This window comes from Lissotriton vulgaris, chromosome 10 (assembly GCF_964263255.1).
Source record: "Lissotriton vulgaris chromosome 10, aLisVul1.2, whole genome shotgun sequence".
Classification (NCBI taxonomy): domain Eukaryota; kingdom Metazoa; phylum Chordata; class Amphibia; order Caudata; family Salamandridae; genus Lissotriton; species Lissotriton vulgaris.
Genome location: NC_141698.1, coordinates 73,939,036 through 73,958,840, shown reverse-complemented (window position 1 = coordinate 73,958,840; position 19,805 = coordinate 73,939,036). Strand labels below are relative to the sequence as shown.

The window sequence follows — 19,805 nt, the reverse complement described above, 5'->3', positions numbered from 1 at the left end:
TGTCCAGTAAATCATATATGCCAATCAGGGAGAATCAATCATAATAACAATTTACACAGAGAGCATATCCACTTTAGCACTGATTAGCAGTGGTAAAGTGCCCATAGTCCGAAAACCAACAAACACAGGTCAGGAAAAAATAGGAGGAAGAAGCAAAAAGTTTGGGGATAACCCTGGAAAAAGGGCCTAGTACAACAGGATGAGATACAAAACTCAGTTTCCATCTGAGCAATGGGAAGCTATAATCAGTGGAGAGAGGCCCTACACAGTGCCAATAATGTTCTCTCAGAATTAGAAGCCAAGAATACACCACTGCTCCAACACGCCAACTAAACAGTCATCCTACATGTAAGTCCAATAGGGCCACATCACTCCCTGAAAACACTGAATACGCAGAACCACAAGAATTACCTGGTGCTGGAGATCAGTAAAACAAAGAATATAGTATGAAGAGATGCAACATGCGCATTCTTTGTGGCAAGATAGAAGTGCGGGTCCCAAAACCCAACTGCAGAAAGTAAAAACAACCTTTCTATAGCACATACCGAGCGGGCTGTACATAAGCAGGGTAGGCCCTAGGGCATCTCCAACCATAGCTGAATACAGCAACATGTATCCCTACAATTACATATGGTGCATAACATTTGGGAGCAAACTGAACTTTGGGCTTCAAAAGACAATGAACAAAGCCCTCAGACACATCATTTTCTACCAAACTCATGAACAACTAAAGCTAGAACTGGTTGTTAGACATGTCTCATACCATCAATACACAATTTGAAAATTATCGTGACTTTCTCAGGGGAGCTCTCGAAGAGTCACAGAAATCTTAAATATGGAAAGAGATTAGTAAAATATTCCCCAATCAATCTTTCATGTGGTTGAAAGCATAAATAGAATCATAGCACAGCTGAATATGGCGGATGAATGGAATAATGCATTGCCATGTGCCGAATTTCAAAAAAGAGATACAAATAAACATAAGCTACTCTCCTGTGTGGACAATGTAGAAAGATTTTTATAATACAAAAGGATCCATCTCACACTAGAATCATATGGTGGACCATTGCTATAACAGGTCCTTCAAACTAATATAGGGACAAAATGTATGAGGTTGTAACTCTTGCTTCTTGCTACAGCAGATGCAAGTACTGGGTGGCTAATGACGCAAGACTTCCATACAGATGCTGTAGTCTGAGGAAAGAAATGAGAAACCTGCAGCGTCTTTGGATTACGGAGAAATGTAAGACCACACCCCATTCGATGGCTACAGGTTTTTTTTATGGTCCATAAAATAAGCCATGAAGCAATGTGTTTGACAATTTCATTGACAAAATTCTTCATTTGCCCACACCACTGCACCTATCATTCACTGAGCAGTTTGTGAAGCTTGAAGGAGATGACCCTGCAAGCACCCCAATAGAAACAGGATCAATAAAAATTGAATATCCGTTTTGTGAAAACAAAATTTTTTAGAACCAGGTATCAAATTTTAATACTGACCTGGGTGAGTGTCAGAATTTGGAGAAGAAATAGCCGCTGATGATGACCTAAAGACTGACAGTCTTTTGAACGATGTAGCAAATTTTTAACAATGCTCCCAATGAGACTCTGAATGATTACTTAATAAGATCCGAACACTGTCAATCACAGGCTTTAACTTTTTTTAAACTTTTGATTCGATATATGCATTTATATTGTTATGATTTCAATGAACCTACAATATACATGAACTGAATGAGATAAATATTTACTATCTTTAAGAGCTCTTTCCATAAGAATTTGAGTTTATCAAGTAGAAGGTTCTATTAAGTATAAATTATAAGGGTTAGTAATGCGCCTCACAGTGTTTACAATCAGTAGCATCTGAGGAGGCGCCAAGTTTGAAAGAATGCCCTAGTGAATTAAATGGCACTAGCAGGCTTATTTCAATCTATTTTCAGAGAACAAGGCAATCACATAGTCCCAAAAACAGAGTGTGCACGTGTTCCCATCCTCACACCTGGATACAGAGAGTGTTCTGCCACACTCTTCTGAAATATTACACTCAATCAAAACAGATCAGTACAATGTTTGAAATTAAAAGGGGAAAATTGATCCTCCAAGTTTATCTTAATCCTTCTGTGTGAGGGTGCCACAACTGTCTTTATTGGAAGAAAATAAAGAAAGCCTTTTCCTTATCATAAGATTCATTTTCAATGCCTTAAAAACCCTGTTTCTATGTACTTTAAAGAGATGTGTCCTCCTTCTTCTAAATCCCACACCGGTACTTATCCTAGATAAGCCGCAGGAAATTAAGTCGATGACGTTTTTGGACCGAACTGATCCGTATTAACTAACACAAGACAATGAATTCTCTCTTACAGCCATTGCTGGTCAACAGCCTAAGAAGAGAGAAGAGAGAAGAGAGAAGAGAGCAGCCCGTACAGGCGAGCAAAACATTTATTCCAAATAAAACAAAGCAGGTAGATTAGAGCGGAGTCATCTTGAAATAACAAGCATTGGCAAAACCAATAGGTTTCGCCAGGAAATCTCCATTACAATGCAGGCATTACAACGCAATGCTTTTACCTCGCGGTCAATACAACGCAGGATCCATTACAACGCATGTCATTACACACATGCCATTACAATGCATATCCCTCGATGACCAGCACCTGTGTTAGAATAGTACATTTCGTTGCAATGGAATATGTATTGCAATGACTTGCGTTGTAATCGCATGTGTTGTAATGGAAGCTGCATTGTAAAGGTATGTGTTGTAATAGTTTGTGTTGTAATTTCATACATGCATGCTTTAAAAAAATATGAAAAAAGATGATGCAATCACCATGTCATTTTGTCGGGACTCACATGCGCGTGCTACAAAAGGGCACAGTCTTTTAATTCATTTTCCAAACTGAGATGGATTGGTAGATTAAAAAAAGTAGCACGAGGCGCTTTAAAAAGATTTTGTGTAAAAGCACTTTAAAAAAAAATCCATAGATGAGATGGTTGGGGAGGTCATGGCTGGTGAAGAAACACTGATGAAGGGGGAGATGCAGCATGCGGGAGAGAACACTGGTGAAAAAGTGCAATATGGAGCGAGTAAGAAGAAGCATATGGTTTGAGGAGAACAACAGAAGTGTGGTTGGGGTGAGAGAGGCGCAGGGGCGAAAGAGAGTGATATGTGTGGGGGAGAAAAGCACACGAGGGAGGCAGTTAGAAAACACATTCAACTCTCATGGACAGCATAAACAGAAATAAAAAAGTAGTTCCCTATATGCAAGCAGAGGATAGCACAGCTCGCTCCGTCTGAAAGGGTTCACATAAAACAAAAACACAACAAGCTCTCAGAATAAAATTCAATCATATGTGGTAGAAAATGTGCAAAATGTGCTTGTAGACGAACACATTTTGCACATTTTCAACCACATCTGATTTTTGAAATGTTAATGTATATAAATAATTGATCCTATGATGTATTAAGAAAAGTGCTGCAATAAACATTGATGCAATTTGTATATTGAATTTTGTAATGGAAGATGTTGATGTATTGTTTTGTCTTTTATTTTTTATGAATTATATATGTCTATAAATAATAAAGATAAGATTTTTTTTGTTGTGGTTTGGGGCTTTGATTTCATCCAGCTTGTTCCTTGCACTTTTATCCAACTGGTTTCCTTTTTAGGGGAGCTTCTTTTGTTTTTGCCATCTTGTCCCCTTGGCTTGTTGAGGGGTCTCTCTCCTTTTATTTTATGAAAGCTTCACCTAAAAACCAGGGCAGTGGTGTTCATGGGTAAAAGTGGCGTTGCCATGTCACCCTCGGGGAAGAGACAAGAAAAGGGAAAATAAACAGAGAGCAGCTGAAAAGAAATGACTGCTCTCAGGAGGTGTGCTGAACCTCTTCGGTGAACTCTAGTGATCTTTGCAGATGTTCACCTGCGTGAGCGCCATCAGGGCGAGGTTTTCTTCGACCTGCAGGCACACGCTACAGCAGTGACATCACACGAGAGGGAGTGCTGAATTAAAGGGCCATGGATACAGATGCTTTTTGGGGCTCATGAACAGTGGCCCTTGGAGGAGCTGCAAAACTCCATGTACTACAATGGCTGGGGGTGGGGCAGACCGCTGAGGTCAAGGAGGGAGTGAATGGCAACAATGTTTTGATGATTGGGCAGGCTGTACGGGGAGTGCAGGGGGCTGCTCTCCTGGTTTTAACACCTTTGCTGCGGCGGCTATTCCGCTGCAGAGCTAAGGGGGTGGGGGGCCGCGCGGCACGCACATGCAGGTGACGGAACTGCTCCGTCACCAGCCGCGGTTGAGCTGTGCTCATGACGGAGCAGTTCCGTCATGGCCCCGCCGGCTCAGTGGAACGCCCAGCGCAGACGCGGAATCCGCCCCGCGCAGGCGCGTCGGGCGGGACATGACGGAACCGCTCCGTCATCAGCACAGCGCCATCATGGCTGATGACGGAGCGGTTCCGTCATCAGAACGGAAAGAGTTAACATGTGATTAGTACTGCATTTAGTTTCACTTAAAAAAAACTTTATGGAGCAGAGCAGGACAGAGCGCTCCTTATCTCAACCATAGAGGCCCAAGAGAAGGAAGGAACCAGCTATGGACAACAATTGCACAGTGGGCTAAGAGGTGAGTGTGCAGTTAAACCTCTGCATCAGGCACAGACCTCTCAATCATAGCTATGAAGGGACGCAATGCCACCTTGCGTGCCTTTGCATGGCCTCATAGATATGGAGTAAGACAACGCAGTGGAAATCCCTGCTTGACTCACTCTGTGCCAAGGAGGCGTGCCATGGGTGTTGCAGTGGGAGTTCCCACGCAACACCCATGAATTTTGATGCTGGCCTAGATTTACAAAGTCACGTAAACCTCCTAGTTTTTTCCTCTTTACATGTGTGCTGCATTCTGCAGCACACATAGAATGAGGACAACGCCTCCATGGATTGTTTTTGTGCAGGAAGTTATCCCTTCCTGCACAAAAACAATCCTGCCAACAATGCAGAACAAGGGCTCCTGTGTTGTCGCTAGGCACCAACTTGCGTGCAGGCTCTGGCTGAAAGGACAGGAATGCACCTTATCTCTTGGATACGGTACATTGCTGTCCTTTCGGTTCGGCGTAGGGCAGTGCACCAAAAAAACTTGTGGCCCTGCCCTACACCAAATCTCTGTAAATTAGGTCGTTAGTGCAAGAAAGTGTGAGAGAGACCTTCAAGTCGAAGCTCGTTATAATTCGAACCAAGGATTAGCCCCACCACATTTAAAGTTCACCAGCTGCCACTGCTAAAAACCATTCACTTAGAAGAAGGGATGTTTTATAAGTGAATAGATATATTTACAATCTGCCAGATAATATTGAGTTTTCTTGAAACCTGGAACTTATGCACAGAGGTTCATTGGTATAGAGGTGCTCTTGATAATGATGGCTAGGCCCTCTGCACTGTCTTTCCTTCCTATTTCTGGATAAAGAAGCAGAAATAATGAAATGAAGCAACATAATGGCAAAAGGAAGTAAATTTGTAAGTGACAAGGTAGCAACCAGAAAGGCCAGTGACTGTGTGCATTAGACAGTAACGTGGCACACTGCATCAACCACAAAACTCAGGCAGCGAAGGATTCAATGGAAGACAAAGACAGGCAGATACACAGGCGGTCTTCGAATAACTCGCTTGATGAGTACCGTTCAGGCATTGCATAGACCTGGATCCTGAACACCATAGGAAGATAGTACATGTTCTCAGAGGTTTTACTTGGACTGAAATGAACAATGGCAAGATATCTGCACACAATGCTATTCAGAGATGGCTGCTGCACTGGCATCCACCGGTTCCAGAGACCAGCAGGTATATTGCATCTTGAGCCGTGAGATGGCGGGAATGCTTGGAAATTATGATCGGTGCTGATTAAGTGACGAGGAGATGAGACTATCCCTTTATCAACAACAGTACAAGGGATGAGTTCTCAGCTACACTTTCACTGGTTCTCCTGGTGTCACTGCTTCTGATAAAGCTTCTACATCCACGGATACAGACTCGCCTACTTTGAGTGCACAGGTACATTTCATCCTTCTCCTATGCTTGTGCAGCTGACGAAGGGTTAAATTCCATAAACACAGTGTAAGTGGAAAAGGAGCATAGGACATTGACACTAATGTTGACACAAATCAACAACTTGGACTAAAGCAGCAAAACCAGCTCTTCTGGCTCCTCCACCATTGAAAGGGATTGACATTATTCTTGGCTTTGATGGTGCATCAGGCTCGTCCTCCAATAACCAGAGCAGAAACCTGAGCCGCCAACTCAGGCCTGACACCCCTGGAATCAAGAATTCACCTACTCTACCTGTTAATTGTAAAGACTTAGCATACAACAAATCTTGCTGAAATGCAGTATTGGTAATATTTATATCTGGCCGGTTGGGCATGATCGCCTCTGCATCCACTTTTACATATAAGGATTTCCAGCCACATGCATCAAAGGAAATTGCATTCGCAAACGGTGCGAATCGCAAAGTTCGGCCGTTAGTGAATGCAATTCCCATTTTTGGGATGCATTAACATTTTTGTTATTTTCGCAATTTAAGAAATCACAAAATTGCAATTTCTTAAATTGCGATTGCATTTAAGGCATCTCAAATTGAGATTCCTTAAATTCAATGCATCAAACTTTAAAAATTTGCGAATTCGCAAATAAGGGGAGCAAATTACCATGAAGTTGACCTTCATGGTAATTTGCGAAAACTTTGAAAAATGCACTAAAGTGCATTTTTCAAAGTTCCATTTTACACACACACATGCCCTTGGGGCATGTGAGTGTGCAAAATGTACTCCTAAGCAGATTTCAGGGGTGCAACAGGGTGTCCTTTGGACAGCCCTGCACCCTTGAAATTGCATTCTTAATTTGCGAATTTTCAATGGTAAATTGCAAATTAAGAATGTCTTTCCATTCATTCCTATGGGCCTCTAGGCCCATAGGAATGGATGGGGAAGTATTCCTTAATTGCGATTCTCAATTAGAGAATCGCAATTAAGGAATTTTAAGAAATCGCTATTTTTATAGCGATTTCTTGATGCACTGCAGTTTGCAATTCCTTAATTGCGATTCCTTATTTTTCGCAATTAAGGAATCGCAAAATGCAATATTGATGCATGTGCCGATTAGTGACCAGATGTTCGAAATTTCCATTTGCAAAAAGTGGTCATAAATTTTGCTGGACTTTTTGTGAATTCAAAGGAATTTTGCTATCCAACCCATGTATAATATGTAGCTTCTGAATCACAGGGGGCCACACCCCGACCTACCCTATCCATGTTCACGAGACGGGTCGTAAATGGCAGCTCCCTACGGTTGACAGCCATCACAGGGATGGTGGCCTGCTGGGGTCAGCAGACCACCATTTCTCTGACTGCATTTTTTAAAACGTCAGCTTTTGTTTTAAATGCAGCCTTTTTCCCCCAAAGGAAATGGGTTGCATTTGAAAATAAAAGATTTCTGTTTGTTTGGTTGAGAGTTGGCAATAGTACCATTCATCACTGCCTAGCCCCCAACACACTTTCTTTTAACACTCACAAATGGGAAGAGATTCTAAAGGTTGCCACCTCCTTTGAGATTTCAATGTCTTGCAACCAGATTTTGGTCAGGAAACTCAAAGGGCCCATCAAATCCCTGTCACGATAAGACCAACAAGCCACAAAGCCATGCGATCCTACTCCCTTGAAGTAAAAGAAACTAAAAACTCCAAACCTAACTATCATAGGCCCAGATGCATCAAGCTTAAAACCGCTCGCAAAGGGGCAGATTCTCAGAATCTGCCCCTTTGCGACCGGTATTTTTGCATTGGGGATGCATCATCCCCAATGCAAAAATCGCAATTTAAGAAATCGCAAAATTGCGATTACTTAAATTGCTCTTGCATTTAAGGAATCTCAAATTGAGATTCCTTAAATGCAATGCCTAAAACTTAAAAAAATTAGCGATTTCGCTAATAAGGGGCGCATATTACCATGAAGTTGAACTTCATGGTAATTTGCAAAAACTTTGAAAAATGCACTAAAGTGCATTTTTCAAAGTTCCATTTTACACACAAACATGCCCTTAGGGCATGTGTGTGTGCAAGATGTACCATATGCAGATTTCAGGGGTGCAACAGGGTGTCCTTTTGACACCCTGGCACCCTTGAAATTGCAATCTCAATTTGCGATTCTCTAATTAGAAATCGCAAATTGAGATTGTCTTCCCATTCATTCCTATGGGCCTCTAGGCCCATAGGAATGAATGGGGAGGTATTCCTTAATTGCGAGTCGCAATTAAGGAATTTTAAGAAATCGCAATTTTTTACGTGAGAACTTCATGCATAGCATTTTGCTATTCCTTATTAGTGAAGCCTTATTTTTCGCTAATAAGGAATCGCTAAATGGGTGCTTGATGCATCTGGGGGATAGTGTCTATCCAGAAAGGTACGAAATCTGAGATCTTAATATCTTGGCAAAATGGAATACCCTTTAATTATAAATCAACACAGGTTGCTCAGTCAAAATCATTGCTTCTTTACATCGATAAAAAGAAATATTATTCAAAGATTTTAAAATGATATTGTCAACCACAATCATATTAATCTATCTATATAAATATACAAAGTAAGATACTAGATCTAAGGACTCAGCTATTTGTATGGGTGCAGAATTCATGGCCCGCATAAAAGAGGATTTCAACGCACGCCAGTTCCATAAAAGTGAATTTACAATGCCTATACTTATTGGAGTATCTTTAGAGCATGCATTAGATTCTAAATCAACAAGGTACTTCATTGGTAGGTGAGTTGCAATATATAAATTTGAAGCTGAGGTAAGGGCCAAGGAAAAAGGCATTATTCTATTAAATGAGACAGAACATTAACATACTAGGAGAGGATCCAGCAAAGATTATTTGAAAGTATAGCAAAACAAAAACTGTCCATCAATTGTTCTTTTTGCATTTGTCACTCCGAGAGGGATGAGTATGCCCAGACGTGGGTCCCGTGCTCTCCATGCCACTGGAGTCAAACTATCCTGGCTGATGAGGGGTGAAACCCCAGAACCGGTCCCAGGGTGTTTGTTTCCAGTCTGGGGAGGACCTGGCCTGGCAATTCAAGCTGGACTGTTCCCATTGGGCGCTGGGTCAAGACTGATTTGCATATGGCTGGTTTCAAACTGGAATGGCATGATGAGCAAAATAACAATGGGTTTATTCCCAGATCTCTGTACTAGGGTGACTGTATGACATTGTTCTGCATTCTGTCCATCAATTGTTCTTTTTGCGCCTAGCATTGTGGCACCAGAGATAGCTGGATCTGGGTGGATGTTCCGGTGTTCAGGAGACCGCAGCACAAAGCCAGATAAGGGCTCCCTCAGTTTTCGGTCTTACTTGTGGCAGTTCTGACTAAGGGGATTCTGCTTAGTGCCAGAGAAATCGGTCCACCATGAGTATTGTGCTTGCTATCCAAGGCTGAACTCTAATTTGTGGGTGATCTGCCAGACCCCAGCATTGCTCTGTCCTGAACTTGGCGTTGTGCTATCCAAACCATTGTGTGTATGAATTTTGCACATATCAATGTCTGACTTCTAGGCGCTCTTTGGGCCAAGTGTACGACACATTTACCGGTTGCAAGCAGCCCATTAGGCATTTGCAACCGGTTTTCCTATGTACCAAGCATATTTTGCAAGTCAGTAACCTATTACTGACTCATAAAAAAGGGTTGACAAGTCGCTATTAGGAAGGGACGTGTAAATGGTGTCCCTTCCTAATAGTGAGTTGCACTGGTATGTATGAATGTTTTGTGACCAGGAGTGCATTCACAGATTACCACCATTTTCAAATTGGTAGTAAGCCATTCGCAAATGGGAAGGGCTCCCTCATTGAAACCACCTCTGCGTGACGCATCCTTGACAAGAAATCTTGCAACACTCCGCATCCAGGATTTAAGGTACTTGTTCAGAGGGCCTAACAGGGTCGCTGTATCCTCCCGCAGTCCATTGTGATCAGCCTGTACTTGTGACTTTGTCCGGGTCTGGCGCGACCAGATAACCACGGCTGGAGCTTTGTGCTTTTAGGCACTATTTTCACTTCATTCTTTATAACTACATATCTATGGTTCTGCTGATTGGATTTTAGTTGTTTTAGTCTAAAATCATTTATTGAATGAGACTCTTTTTCTAAATTGATGTGGGATTCTTCTTGTGCCGTGTTTTCACTTTAATGCTGTTTTAAGTGCTGCATACATACTTTACTTGTTGCCTCCAAGTTGAGCCTGACTGCTTTTGGGCAAAGCTACCTCAGGCTTAAACATGGTTAATTTGGGGTTTGCTTGTGGTTCACCCTGACAAGAATTATGGTTGCTGCTTGAGTAGAGCTTCAACCTCTCAACCATTAACCCAAATTCCTACAGCTATAGGCTGATATCTAATCCTGTTGTTTAATGTTCACATTGAGAAACTTTAAATTAACTTGGATATTTGTCTTTGAGCTAATATTTTTGGCCAACCAAAATTTGGGAGAAGTTACATAACTATGACAGTGAGAGCGAAGGAAATGTAGCATTTTTATTAAATGCACTAAAATAGTCTATTATGAGTTTTAAATGTCTTGAATGTAATTGGGCACAATTGGTAACATTAAATTTTATTTGAAATTAATAACTAGGTTAATGTGTACCTTAAGAGGTTAAACCACGCAGTACACACAAACTACAACACACAAACTACACTCATCCCTGAAGCCTAAAAGCCCTTTCTGCCTCAAAAATCCCCCCTCCCCGAATCTTAAAATCACTCACTACCCCTAACTCAATTGATTACTGAACCCTAAAAACCTCTTTCTATCCCTAAACCACAGTTATCCCATGCTCCTTAAAACACTTCAGCACACCCAAACTCCATCAGCCATGAACGCTAAATCCTCACTGCCCCTACACACCAGCCATCCATGGCCCAAAATAACTCCTCACCCCGAATTACTCATCCCTGAACCCTAAAAACCCCTTTCTACATCAAAACTTCACCCATCAGTGTATCCTTAAAACCCCTCACTACCCTAAACCCCACACAATCCTGAACCCTAAATTCTCTTCATCAGCCCAGTCGATATCCATCATTAAACATTAAAAACCCTCACTAGCCCTAAACTCCAAGCTTACATGAACCTTAAATTCCACCCATCCCTGAAATCTAAAAACACCTTGCACACCTAAACACCACTCATCCGTAAACCCTAAAAAATCCTCACTTACCTTACACTCCACCCATCTCTGAACCCTACAAACCCTATCTATGTCTGATCTTCAATTATTACTGGCCTGTAAAACACCCTCATATTGAGGCCCAGCAGGCAGGTTTCTCACCAGTCACAGACAACTCAGGATAAATGATCAGTCTTGACATCCCCTATCCGGAAGAGCTTCATAACCTCTTCCTGCAAAGCGAGTCGTCTCTCCTCTAGATCCTGCCCCGCCTAGAATTATTTGCCTTGGCTCAGCAGTTATTCTCCCTCACCTTAAAAAACGGATTACTATTAAGCATGGGCGAATTTTGCGAATCTGGCGTTCGCGAATATGCGTGTTTGTGAACTCGCAATTAGCAAAATCCGTGAATTCTCGTGAATTTGCGGGGTTTTTTGTGTTCGCAAGGGTTTCTGCCAGTTCGCTAGGGTTTTGTACCAGTTCGCAATTGCGAACTTACTTGTCGGCTCGCAACGGTCGTGACTATGTTGTTTCTACGTCTGGTTCATCATCACAGGTTCCCAGCACCCTCTGTTTCACCACTGCCACCCTCTGTTTCACCCATGCCACCCTCTGGTACATCAATGCCACCCTCTGGTTCATCATCACTGTAGATTATGGGGGGAAAAGCAAGCACACCTGCCGTGCTTCAACTGACATGAATTAATTTGGGGTTGATTTATTAATGTGTCACTGTTTTAAAATTCCAGTCTGGCACCTGCTTCCTTATCTGTAATTTGCTTTCTGTTGCAGTGCAATTTTTTTTCCAGGACCTTTGTGGCCTACTTGTAGCTATTTTATGAGCCTGCTGTGAGGGTCAGAGCAGGGTCATACAATTGTTGCAACTAGCAACTGAACTCTGGAGGGGCCCCAATCAGGAAGCACTACAGGGAATGGTTGCTAATGATGAGTTTGAACTTTTGCACCTGCTGAGTGCTTTCAGTTTTGCAAAACTCGTTTTTCTGCAGAACTGCAACTGTAATGCCCCAAACAAACATAGGCAACTGAACTCTGGAGGGGCCCCTCAGGAAGTACTACAGGGAATGGTTACTAATGATGAGTGAACTTTTGCACCTGCTGAGTACTTTCAGTTTTGCAAAACTCGTTTTTCTGCAGAACAGCAACTGTAATGCCCCAAACAAACTTACTTGTGAAAGTTGATTTCTAATCCAAAAGTGATCCAAAGAAAGTCAAAAGGCCTCAAATCCAAAAAAGTGCAGGCAAATGTCAACCTGAGGAGTTATTCTGATAAAAATCTTCATTTTCAGAAGGTCTATGCTGCTTGCTAGTGGATTTCTCGTGCAGAATTGCAAATTTTGTAATTTTGCGAGTGCGAGATTGTTGCTGCCCGCCGCACCTACATGTTCGCAATTGCCAACTCTCGCGATGCGTCGCCAAACTCCCGCAGGATCCCGCAGCAAGATCCAAAATGGCGCAGCACTCGCAAAATATCGAGAAAAACAACTCGGCAAACGCTGAATGACGGTAAGTGAACGCCACACGCCGCAAAATTGTATCACCAAGAAAAAAAATCCGCTGCGTGCGAATTTGCGGATTTTGCGGGAAATTTGCGAATCTCGCGGATTGCGAATTTACCGAAAATCCACAAAATCCGCGAGCGGAACGGATTTTCCGCCCATGCTTAATTACTATGTCTAATAACTCAGGCCTAGTTCCCAAGAAATAGAAACACGCTATGGTGCTCCCCATATGCAAAACGCTCTCACTAGACCTCTCCATCCTGGAGAACCTTAGACCCATATCTTTTCTGCCTTTCTGTGCCAAAATTCTCAAAAAACTTGTGAAAAATGAGCTAACCAGTTTCATTGAATCCAACTAGGTGCTCCACTCTTCCCAATCCGGGTTCAGGGCTAATCACTCTACTGAGTCCGCTCTACTACTTTCAGGGGAAACTCTCAGACAGAATGCTGACAAAGGTCAGACCTGCCTTGATAATGCTGGACCTGAGCGCAGCTTTCAACACCATCTCCCACGGCCTCCTGATACAGGCTATGGCAGTGCAGGGTCAGTGGTAAGGCTTCCTTTTGTATTATGGAAAGCTCAAAAATAAATGTGAACGAAAAAGGGTACAAGCACTGAGTAAACAATAGCTTTCTGAGTGCGGAGAAGCCTTGTGCAACAATATGCACTGCAGCCCTAATTATCCAAAGCGGATTTTGCTGTGTACTATTATGCTGCGGTAGGTTATGTTATGTTCATTCAAGACGTGCCTTGGTGTTGACAGGGCCAGTTCTAGGATTTTCAAGAGCGAATGTGCGAGGCCCCTCTGATTTACATAAGTGACACATTCAGGGCTCCCAAAGCAGCTTTGTGTACACTCCTCCTGGGTCGCACCTCCTCCTCTCAGCCACACCTCTTTTATAGCTAATTTTGGGCTGAAGTTGTGAGAATTGCTTGGGGGCTAAGAGTTAAAACTGTGGGGATGCTAAAGTACTGACAATGGGCGTACCGGAGTGTTTCTGAATGGACAGCCGGGCTCCTCCTTGCAACTGGTACAAGAGGAAGTGTCCCCCTCTCGTAGACCTCCCCATACCATCCATGAGAGGGGATGGGAGGAAGGGGCCCCTCCTGTAAGCCCAATGTCAAAGACACACCTTTTTTTTCAGTTGGATCATCAGAGGCACAAGAGGATCGGCGGTGTGCTGCACTGGTGCGGGCCCCATGCTGGTAGGCTGAGTGCGAGGCCCTGGGCAGCTGCCCACACTGCCCATGCCTAGCGTTGGTCCAGGGTGTAGACTTACTGCCCCCTTAGCACTTTAACAGGAATAGTCTGGGCTAAAATTGGGATAAAAAAGTGGGGTTCTCTAAAAGGGGCGTGGCCTGTGCAATTAAAGGTGTGGCTTAAACATGCAAGTTTCATTTCTTTGATTCCCATAATGTGCCACCCGACCGGTATTTTGGTTCCTTACAGCGCTTTCTGTTACTGCATCCAGATATATAATACAACAACTGACATACACCTAAAACCAGTCAGGGCTATTGGCTTTGTCAATGGATGTTAGCCGATTGAGGTAAAAAAGTAATAATGATTTTCTAAAAATAATTATTAGTAAAAAAAATGTAAATTGTGAAATTATGAGCCTATGACTTAAACATTACTGAGAGCTGTGGAAGGGGGAGTGGTCGACAGAATGCCTCAGTCTCTCCTGTTAGGTTCACTCCATGTTCGGCCTGTGCACCTTGTTCTCTTCACATCTTGTCCATCGCATTAACTTACACCTCACCTCTGTCCTCTCCAGCACTCTGGTTTCTCCCTCTCCTCTTGAATGCACGTCCGCACGTCTCCTTCATTTGACCAGTACCCAAACGCACAACGCAGCCACTCACTTACAAGCACTGCGTTTTCTTTTAGTGTTGCCTTGCCCATGGTTTGACAGCTGTGTGCCTCTTTCACACACATTTGTACACAATTGCAACTGAAATACGCGACCATTGCTCTCTGCTTTCTGCAGAGAGGCCAAAGATTGGATGACCATGTATTCTGAACATCTTTTTTCCCCCACTACAGGCCCTGTGAGAAACGTGCGCTTCCCTCAGCATCAACTCCAGAGCACCTAGTACTGGGCCGCAATGAATACCTGGAGGCGACTCCGTTGAAAGTGCACTACACACGTATGACATGCTAAACAAACAAAAAACAGAAACACAACATTTGGAAATAGCTAACGCTCCTAGGGAATCAACATTAAGTAAAACGTGAAATATAAACAGAAACCAAATCGTTGACTTGTATTGCCATTGTAGTTAAGTGTGCGAAGGCAGGGTCCAAAAGGGACCCTTTTCATTGTCCGTTCTTAATTACTACCGGGTCCGGAGCCCGGAGGGACCCGGCCCAATTAAATCCCCGGGAAAAGTAGTCTGAGCAACCCAAAGTTGCTAATTGTGATCTGACCTTCCAACGAACTGATACTTCTTGAATATAGAGACGGAAGCCTATTCCAGAAGGAAGGAGACAAAATGGAGGTTGACCTGTCTCCTTTCTGTTCCCTAATGCACTTCTGTGCGTCGCCATCCTGGGTATGAAGCCCTATAACATACCCAAGATAGCGACGCACAGAATGAAATGATCATATAGTGATATATCCCGCCTCTCCGTGGACGGTGCTGACATCTTGAGGCAATAGGAGTAGAGACTGTCTGTTAAATGAGGAGACCGTGAGAGTGACGTCACTGGACCAGGTGCATGAGGATCCATCGACCTTCTCTTAGTGGATTATGATCAGATTGGAACTTTTGTACAGGCCCCGGTCAAGGACTGACTGTCCAGGACTCAGTCTAGAACAAGTTGGAGCCCTCCGGCAGTGATCCTGCTAGGAGGTGCTTTAAACATGGATGAAAAGGTCCATGTAGGACAAGGATTGTCCGCACCAGTCCTTGCTTATGAAGAGATATGGCTTTATTCACAGTTTATGTGTAGCGCTCATGCTGCTTATTGATGTTTCAAAGCACTTCAATGGGAGGAGCGCGGGGCAAAGGTAAAGAATACCGATGATCATTGATTCACCATCCTGGTTTCCGGCGGCAGGGTAGGTCGCAGACGGAGCATTCTTGGACGCTGGACCTAAATTGGTGTCCATTTTTTGACCACCGGATACTGTTGTAGTCACCACTAGACAACAGTAGAGGTTATTAACCTGAGAACGTGGTATGTAGTTTTTCACGTATCGCGTTGTGTAGATATCGTTCACTCTGTTCCTGAAGAAGTGCCCAGATCCTCCTGACACTCATGGCACGAAACATGTTGACCAACCCAGAGTAGGGCACACACAGCTAGATGCATTGCCTCTAGTTTACTGCCACTCTCTATACTTTTAATCAAGCAGTTTACCTTGTGAATAAATAACAGTTAGGACTAACTGACCTGCTTTAACTCACTTCCCTCCCACATCTACACACACTAGGCCCCTCACCCCCACTGCACCCAATGGCAGGAACAAAAGACCCATGACAAAGAGCCCCGTACTGGGTGCCGGTCAGGTATTTTAGCGCCGACCTGGCGAGGGGCAGGCTCATATGATGAAGCATGACACCAAGCTTGCTACGTGTGTGAGAGCCCTAGTTCCGAAAAGGGGAATTCCCCTTCCACTATCACCAGTGTGGGTTCGGCTTACCCCCACCTTTAGTATCTCCCAGCTCTTTCACTTGGACTCAGAGGAACTCCATTCCCTTCTTTCATACAGCTTTGTTGGGGCTCGTATGTTGGACCTCTTTAACTTGCCCGTTGTCCCTCTCTTTGGAATCATTGATTCATGGTCCCAGTGGGGCATAATGCCCTAAGGACAAGGTCTTCAGTGAGCCAGGGGTGCAAGTGAAGGAGCACCTAGAGGAACGTGACTAGTATGGGAACTACAACCACCCACCTTTTCTACTTGCTCCGGGGACCAGCACTTGGGTGTTTTAATTAGGGTCTATTTTGGGCCCTGGAGGGCTGATTGGAAAGTTTGGCCCTTCTAATCACTGTCATGCGCCCAGCTGCAATCGCCTAGGTGAAAACTGGCCGATGTACAACACCCCCTTGGACGTAGATATCAATCGCGCAGCAGGTGCAGTTGCACCCGGACCAAGCAGTGTGATGGGCCATTACGCCCCAATTAATAATTTTTGCTGTCAAGCGAGGCGGCGGGGGTGGGGATGTGTGTGCTTTGCTTGCATTCGGGAGCATGACGCCCTTGCAACACCACTGAACCGCCTGGGACCTTAAGTCCGGATTGGATTGAGAAAAGCCATTAGGCAAATTCACTATTGTTAATCATCGACGTCGCCATCCCATAAAGAATCAATAAATTCGATCTTGCTGAACTTCCTTCTTTCGGGGTTCAAAACTGCACCAATATTTATTTTATTCATTTAATGTAATTTTATGTAGCGCAGACTTTACCCAAAGGTGTCAGAGCGCTTCACAATAGAGCCAGGACCGTTACATGAGGAAATGTACATACTTACACGTTATAAATTCAAACGAGATAGAAGAATAAGTAAAGTAAAACAATAGATGGCAGTCACAGAAAAATCAAAAACACAATAGGATTTGGATCGTACAGGCATAAAATACATATTTACAACATTGTAAGAACTTCCTTGAGGGGTATTAAAAGGGATGCATTAATTCTGGCAGTGTCTTTGGAAGAGAAGAGATTTGAGGTCAGTTTTAAAAGTCTGGGTAGAGGGGGTGGTATGGAGAACTGGAGGAAGCGAGTTCCAGATTCTGACCGCATTGCCTGAGAAGGATTGAGCCATCGAGCAGTCACTTTTCTCCATTACATGAAGATCTAGAGCCTCCAGAGATTTTAAGTTTATTTGACAGGTATCGAGGGGAGGAAGTGTGCAGGGCTTTGTGGGTGATAGAGGCAAGCTTGTAGATTGATCTTGCTTCAATGGGAAGCCATCGAAGAGAAAAAAGTATGGGCGTGATGTGGTCACTTCTTTTGACCTAAATGACAAAAGAAGCCGCTGAATGGAGTACCGATTTGAGAGGGGCGAGGTGAGATTTGGGAAGGCCAGCGAGCAGAAATTTGCAATAGTCCAATCTAGAGAGAACCAGAGATTGGACCAAGGTTTTTAGGTCTTGCTCCGGAAGGAAACATCGAATCCCCCAGAGAGGGTGCAGTTGGTAACGTGCATTCTTTGCATATGAACTTGCCAACACTTTTTAGAGTAAACATTTCAGTGCTCACGGCAACATTTTGGGACTAGCAGGTACTCATCTTGACCCCCAGTTGGTTTAGTGGTGGCTGGGAATGGAATACCCTCTTACGTCTGTGTAAAGTGCAGAATTGGCAGAAGAATCTGCTCGCGGGATTTCTCCCACCGAAGGCATGGCGTGGTGGTGGGGAATTCCGCTTGGTATGGGGATTCCACCGGAGGAACGGCGTGGTGGTGTGGATTTTACCGGAGGCATGGTGTGGATTCCACCGGAGGCATGGCGTGGCAGTGGGGATTCCACCTGTGAATTCGCCTTCAGATTCGTCACCTGCTCCAGAAATAGGACGATTTTCATTGCGATCAGAGGGGGACTGCAAACATGAGTCCCATGTGGAGTGTGTGAAGGGGCGCCTGAGACTCCCATGTGTCACAGATAGTCACAGTCCTGGGTATGAATGGAGGGGGGAGGAGGGCTCTGCCTACACCCCCTACCCGTGCACCGCAGGGGCTGCTGGGCATGCGTCACGCTCTTAGTTAAGACTCACCTGCAAGTAAGTCCCGCCTCATTAACAGGGGCTAGGTGTGAAAAGTGCCACAACTGGTGCAAAACACAATGCATATTTCCCATACATGTAATTCGCCCTTTTGTGCGCAAGTGCCAATCTACAGTCCTTCGTCAGACTTCTGATATGAAACAGAATCCATGCATCTATGCACGGCCGGGAGCCGAGTGCATATGGTTACATATGCTCTTAAAAGTCCCTGGAGTACCACAGCTTTAGAATCATGCCCCCCTCCCCTGCACACCGCACACCCGGCACTTACCTCTGTCCCGGGGAGCTTCTGCCTCTGAGACTGTCCTGAGAAGGGCGCAGTGCAGCACTGCCAGCGGCGGCGCCCAGATGTTATAACAATACAAGAGTCATCGGGTGGGGCCCGGGACCGCTGCAGACGGGCTCGCATCACCGACACGCCCAGCTGTTCCAGCTTCTGCAACCAGTCAGGGGTGCGTGGGGTCAGGGGTGACGCGGTGCCAATGCGGGGACTGGGCACGGGGAGGGGGTGCACTGGGGTACTAGACCCTGGTGGCAGAAGGGGTCACGAGAAAGGGCGGGGTCAGCGAAATGGGGGCGCAGCCTCGACCTCTCGAAACTGGGCACGAAGATGGTGATGTTTCGAAATAAACTGGATTCCAGTCAGAAACCTCGGAGCAGGTAATTCCTGGCACCGCGCGGTTCTTCCCGCCCTCACCCCTGCCTGCCAGAAAGCTCGTGGCATCGGGAAGTGCCTGCACTTCCAGGGCAGAATGACAGGTGCTGAAAGCACAGAACTGTAGAGTTGGTATCGCCCAAAATCCAATGCTTGAAATGGAAAAATAAAAGTGCAGGTACTCTGTACCAGAGCACCGGCTTGTTTCTGAGAAGTGCCGGTACTCTCCAACTAAATATAGGGCTTTAAGTGGAATCCAACAATCTGGTGGTCTCTCAAAGGGACAGGGAGAATGTAATTAAGGGTGTGGCTTAAATTCAAATTCAATTTGAATTTGAAAATTTGCGTGGCTTATAAATACTACTAAGGTAAAAATCTGTGGTTAGCATAGTGTGCTACCCGACTGGTATTTTACTGCTTCTGTCTTTGCATACAGATATACAATACAGCAAGTAACATTACACCTACAACAAGTCAGGGCTATTGGCTTTGCCAATGGTTGTTAGTTGTGTAAGATCAATGAGCAACAACTATGGCTTCGTTCTTTATAATATTGAAAATGCTTCAGTTCTGAAATTATGAGACTGAAAGAACTATAACTAGTCTCTTTGAAATTACCTCAAAGCCTGTTAGGGTGGTATTTCTGCAGAGTTTAATTTATTTTTTTCACCGAGGACAAAAATGGA

At 44.2% G+C, this 19,805-nt stretch overlaps 1 protein-coding gene across 1 annotated transcript in view; it reads right to left on the bottom strand.

Annotated features, from left to right (window-relative positions):
• LOC147684693 (uncharacterized) overlaps nt 1-18,958 on the bottom strand; it is a 207,340-nt gene extending 188,382 nt beyond the window's left edge. Inside the window, exon 1 of the mRNA XM_086940529.1 lies at nt 18,736-18,958. Within this exon, the coding sequence (XP_086796655.1) occupies nt 18,736-18,873 (138 nt within the window). The 5' untranslated portion in view covers nt 18,874-18,958. The remainder of the gene's footprint in view (nt 1-18,735) is intronic.
• Nucleotides 18,959-19,805: the final 847 nt, after the last annotated feature.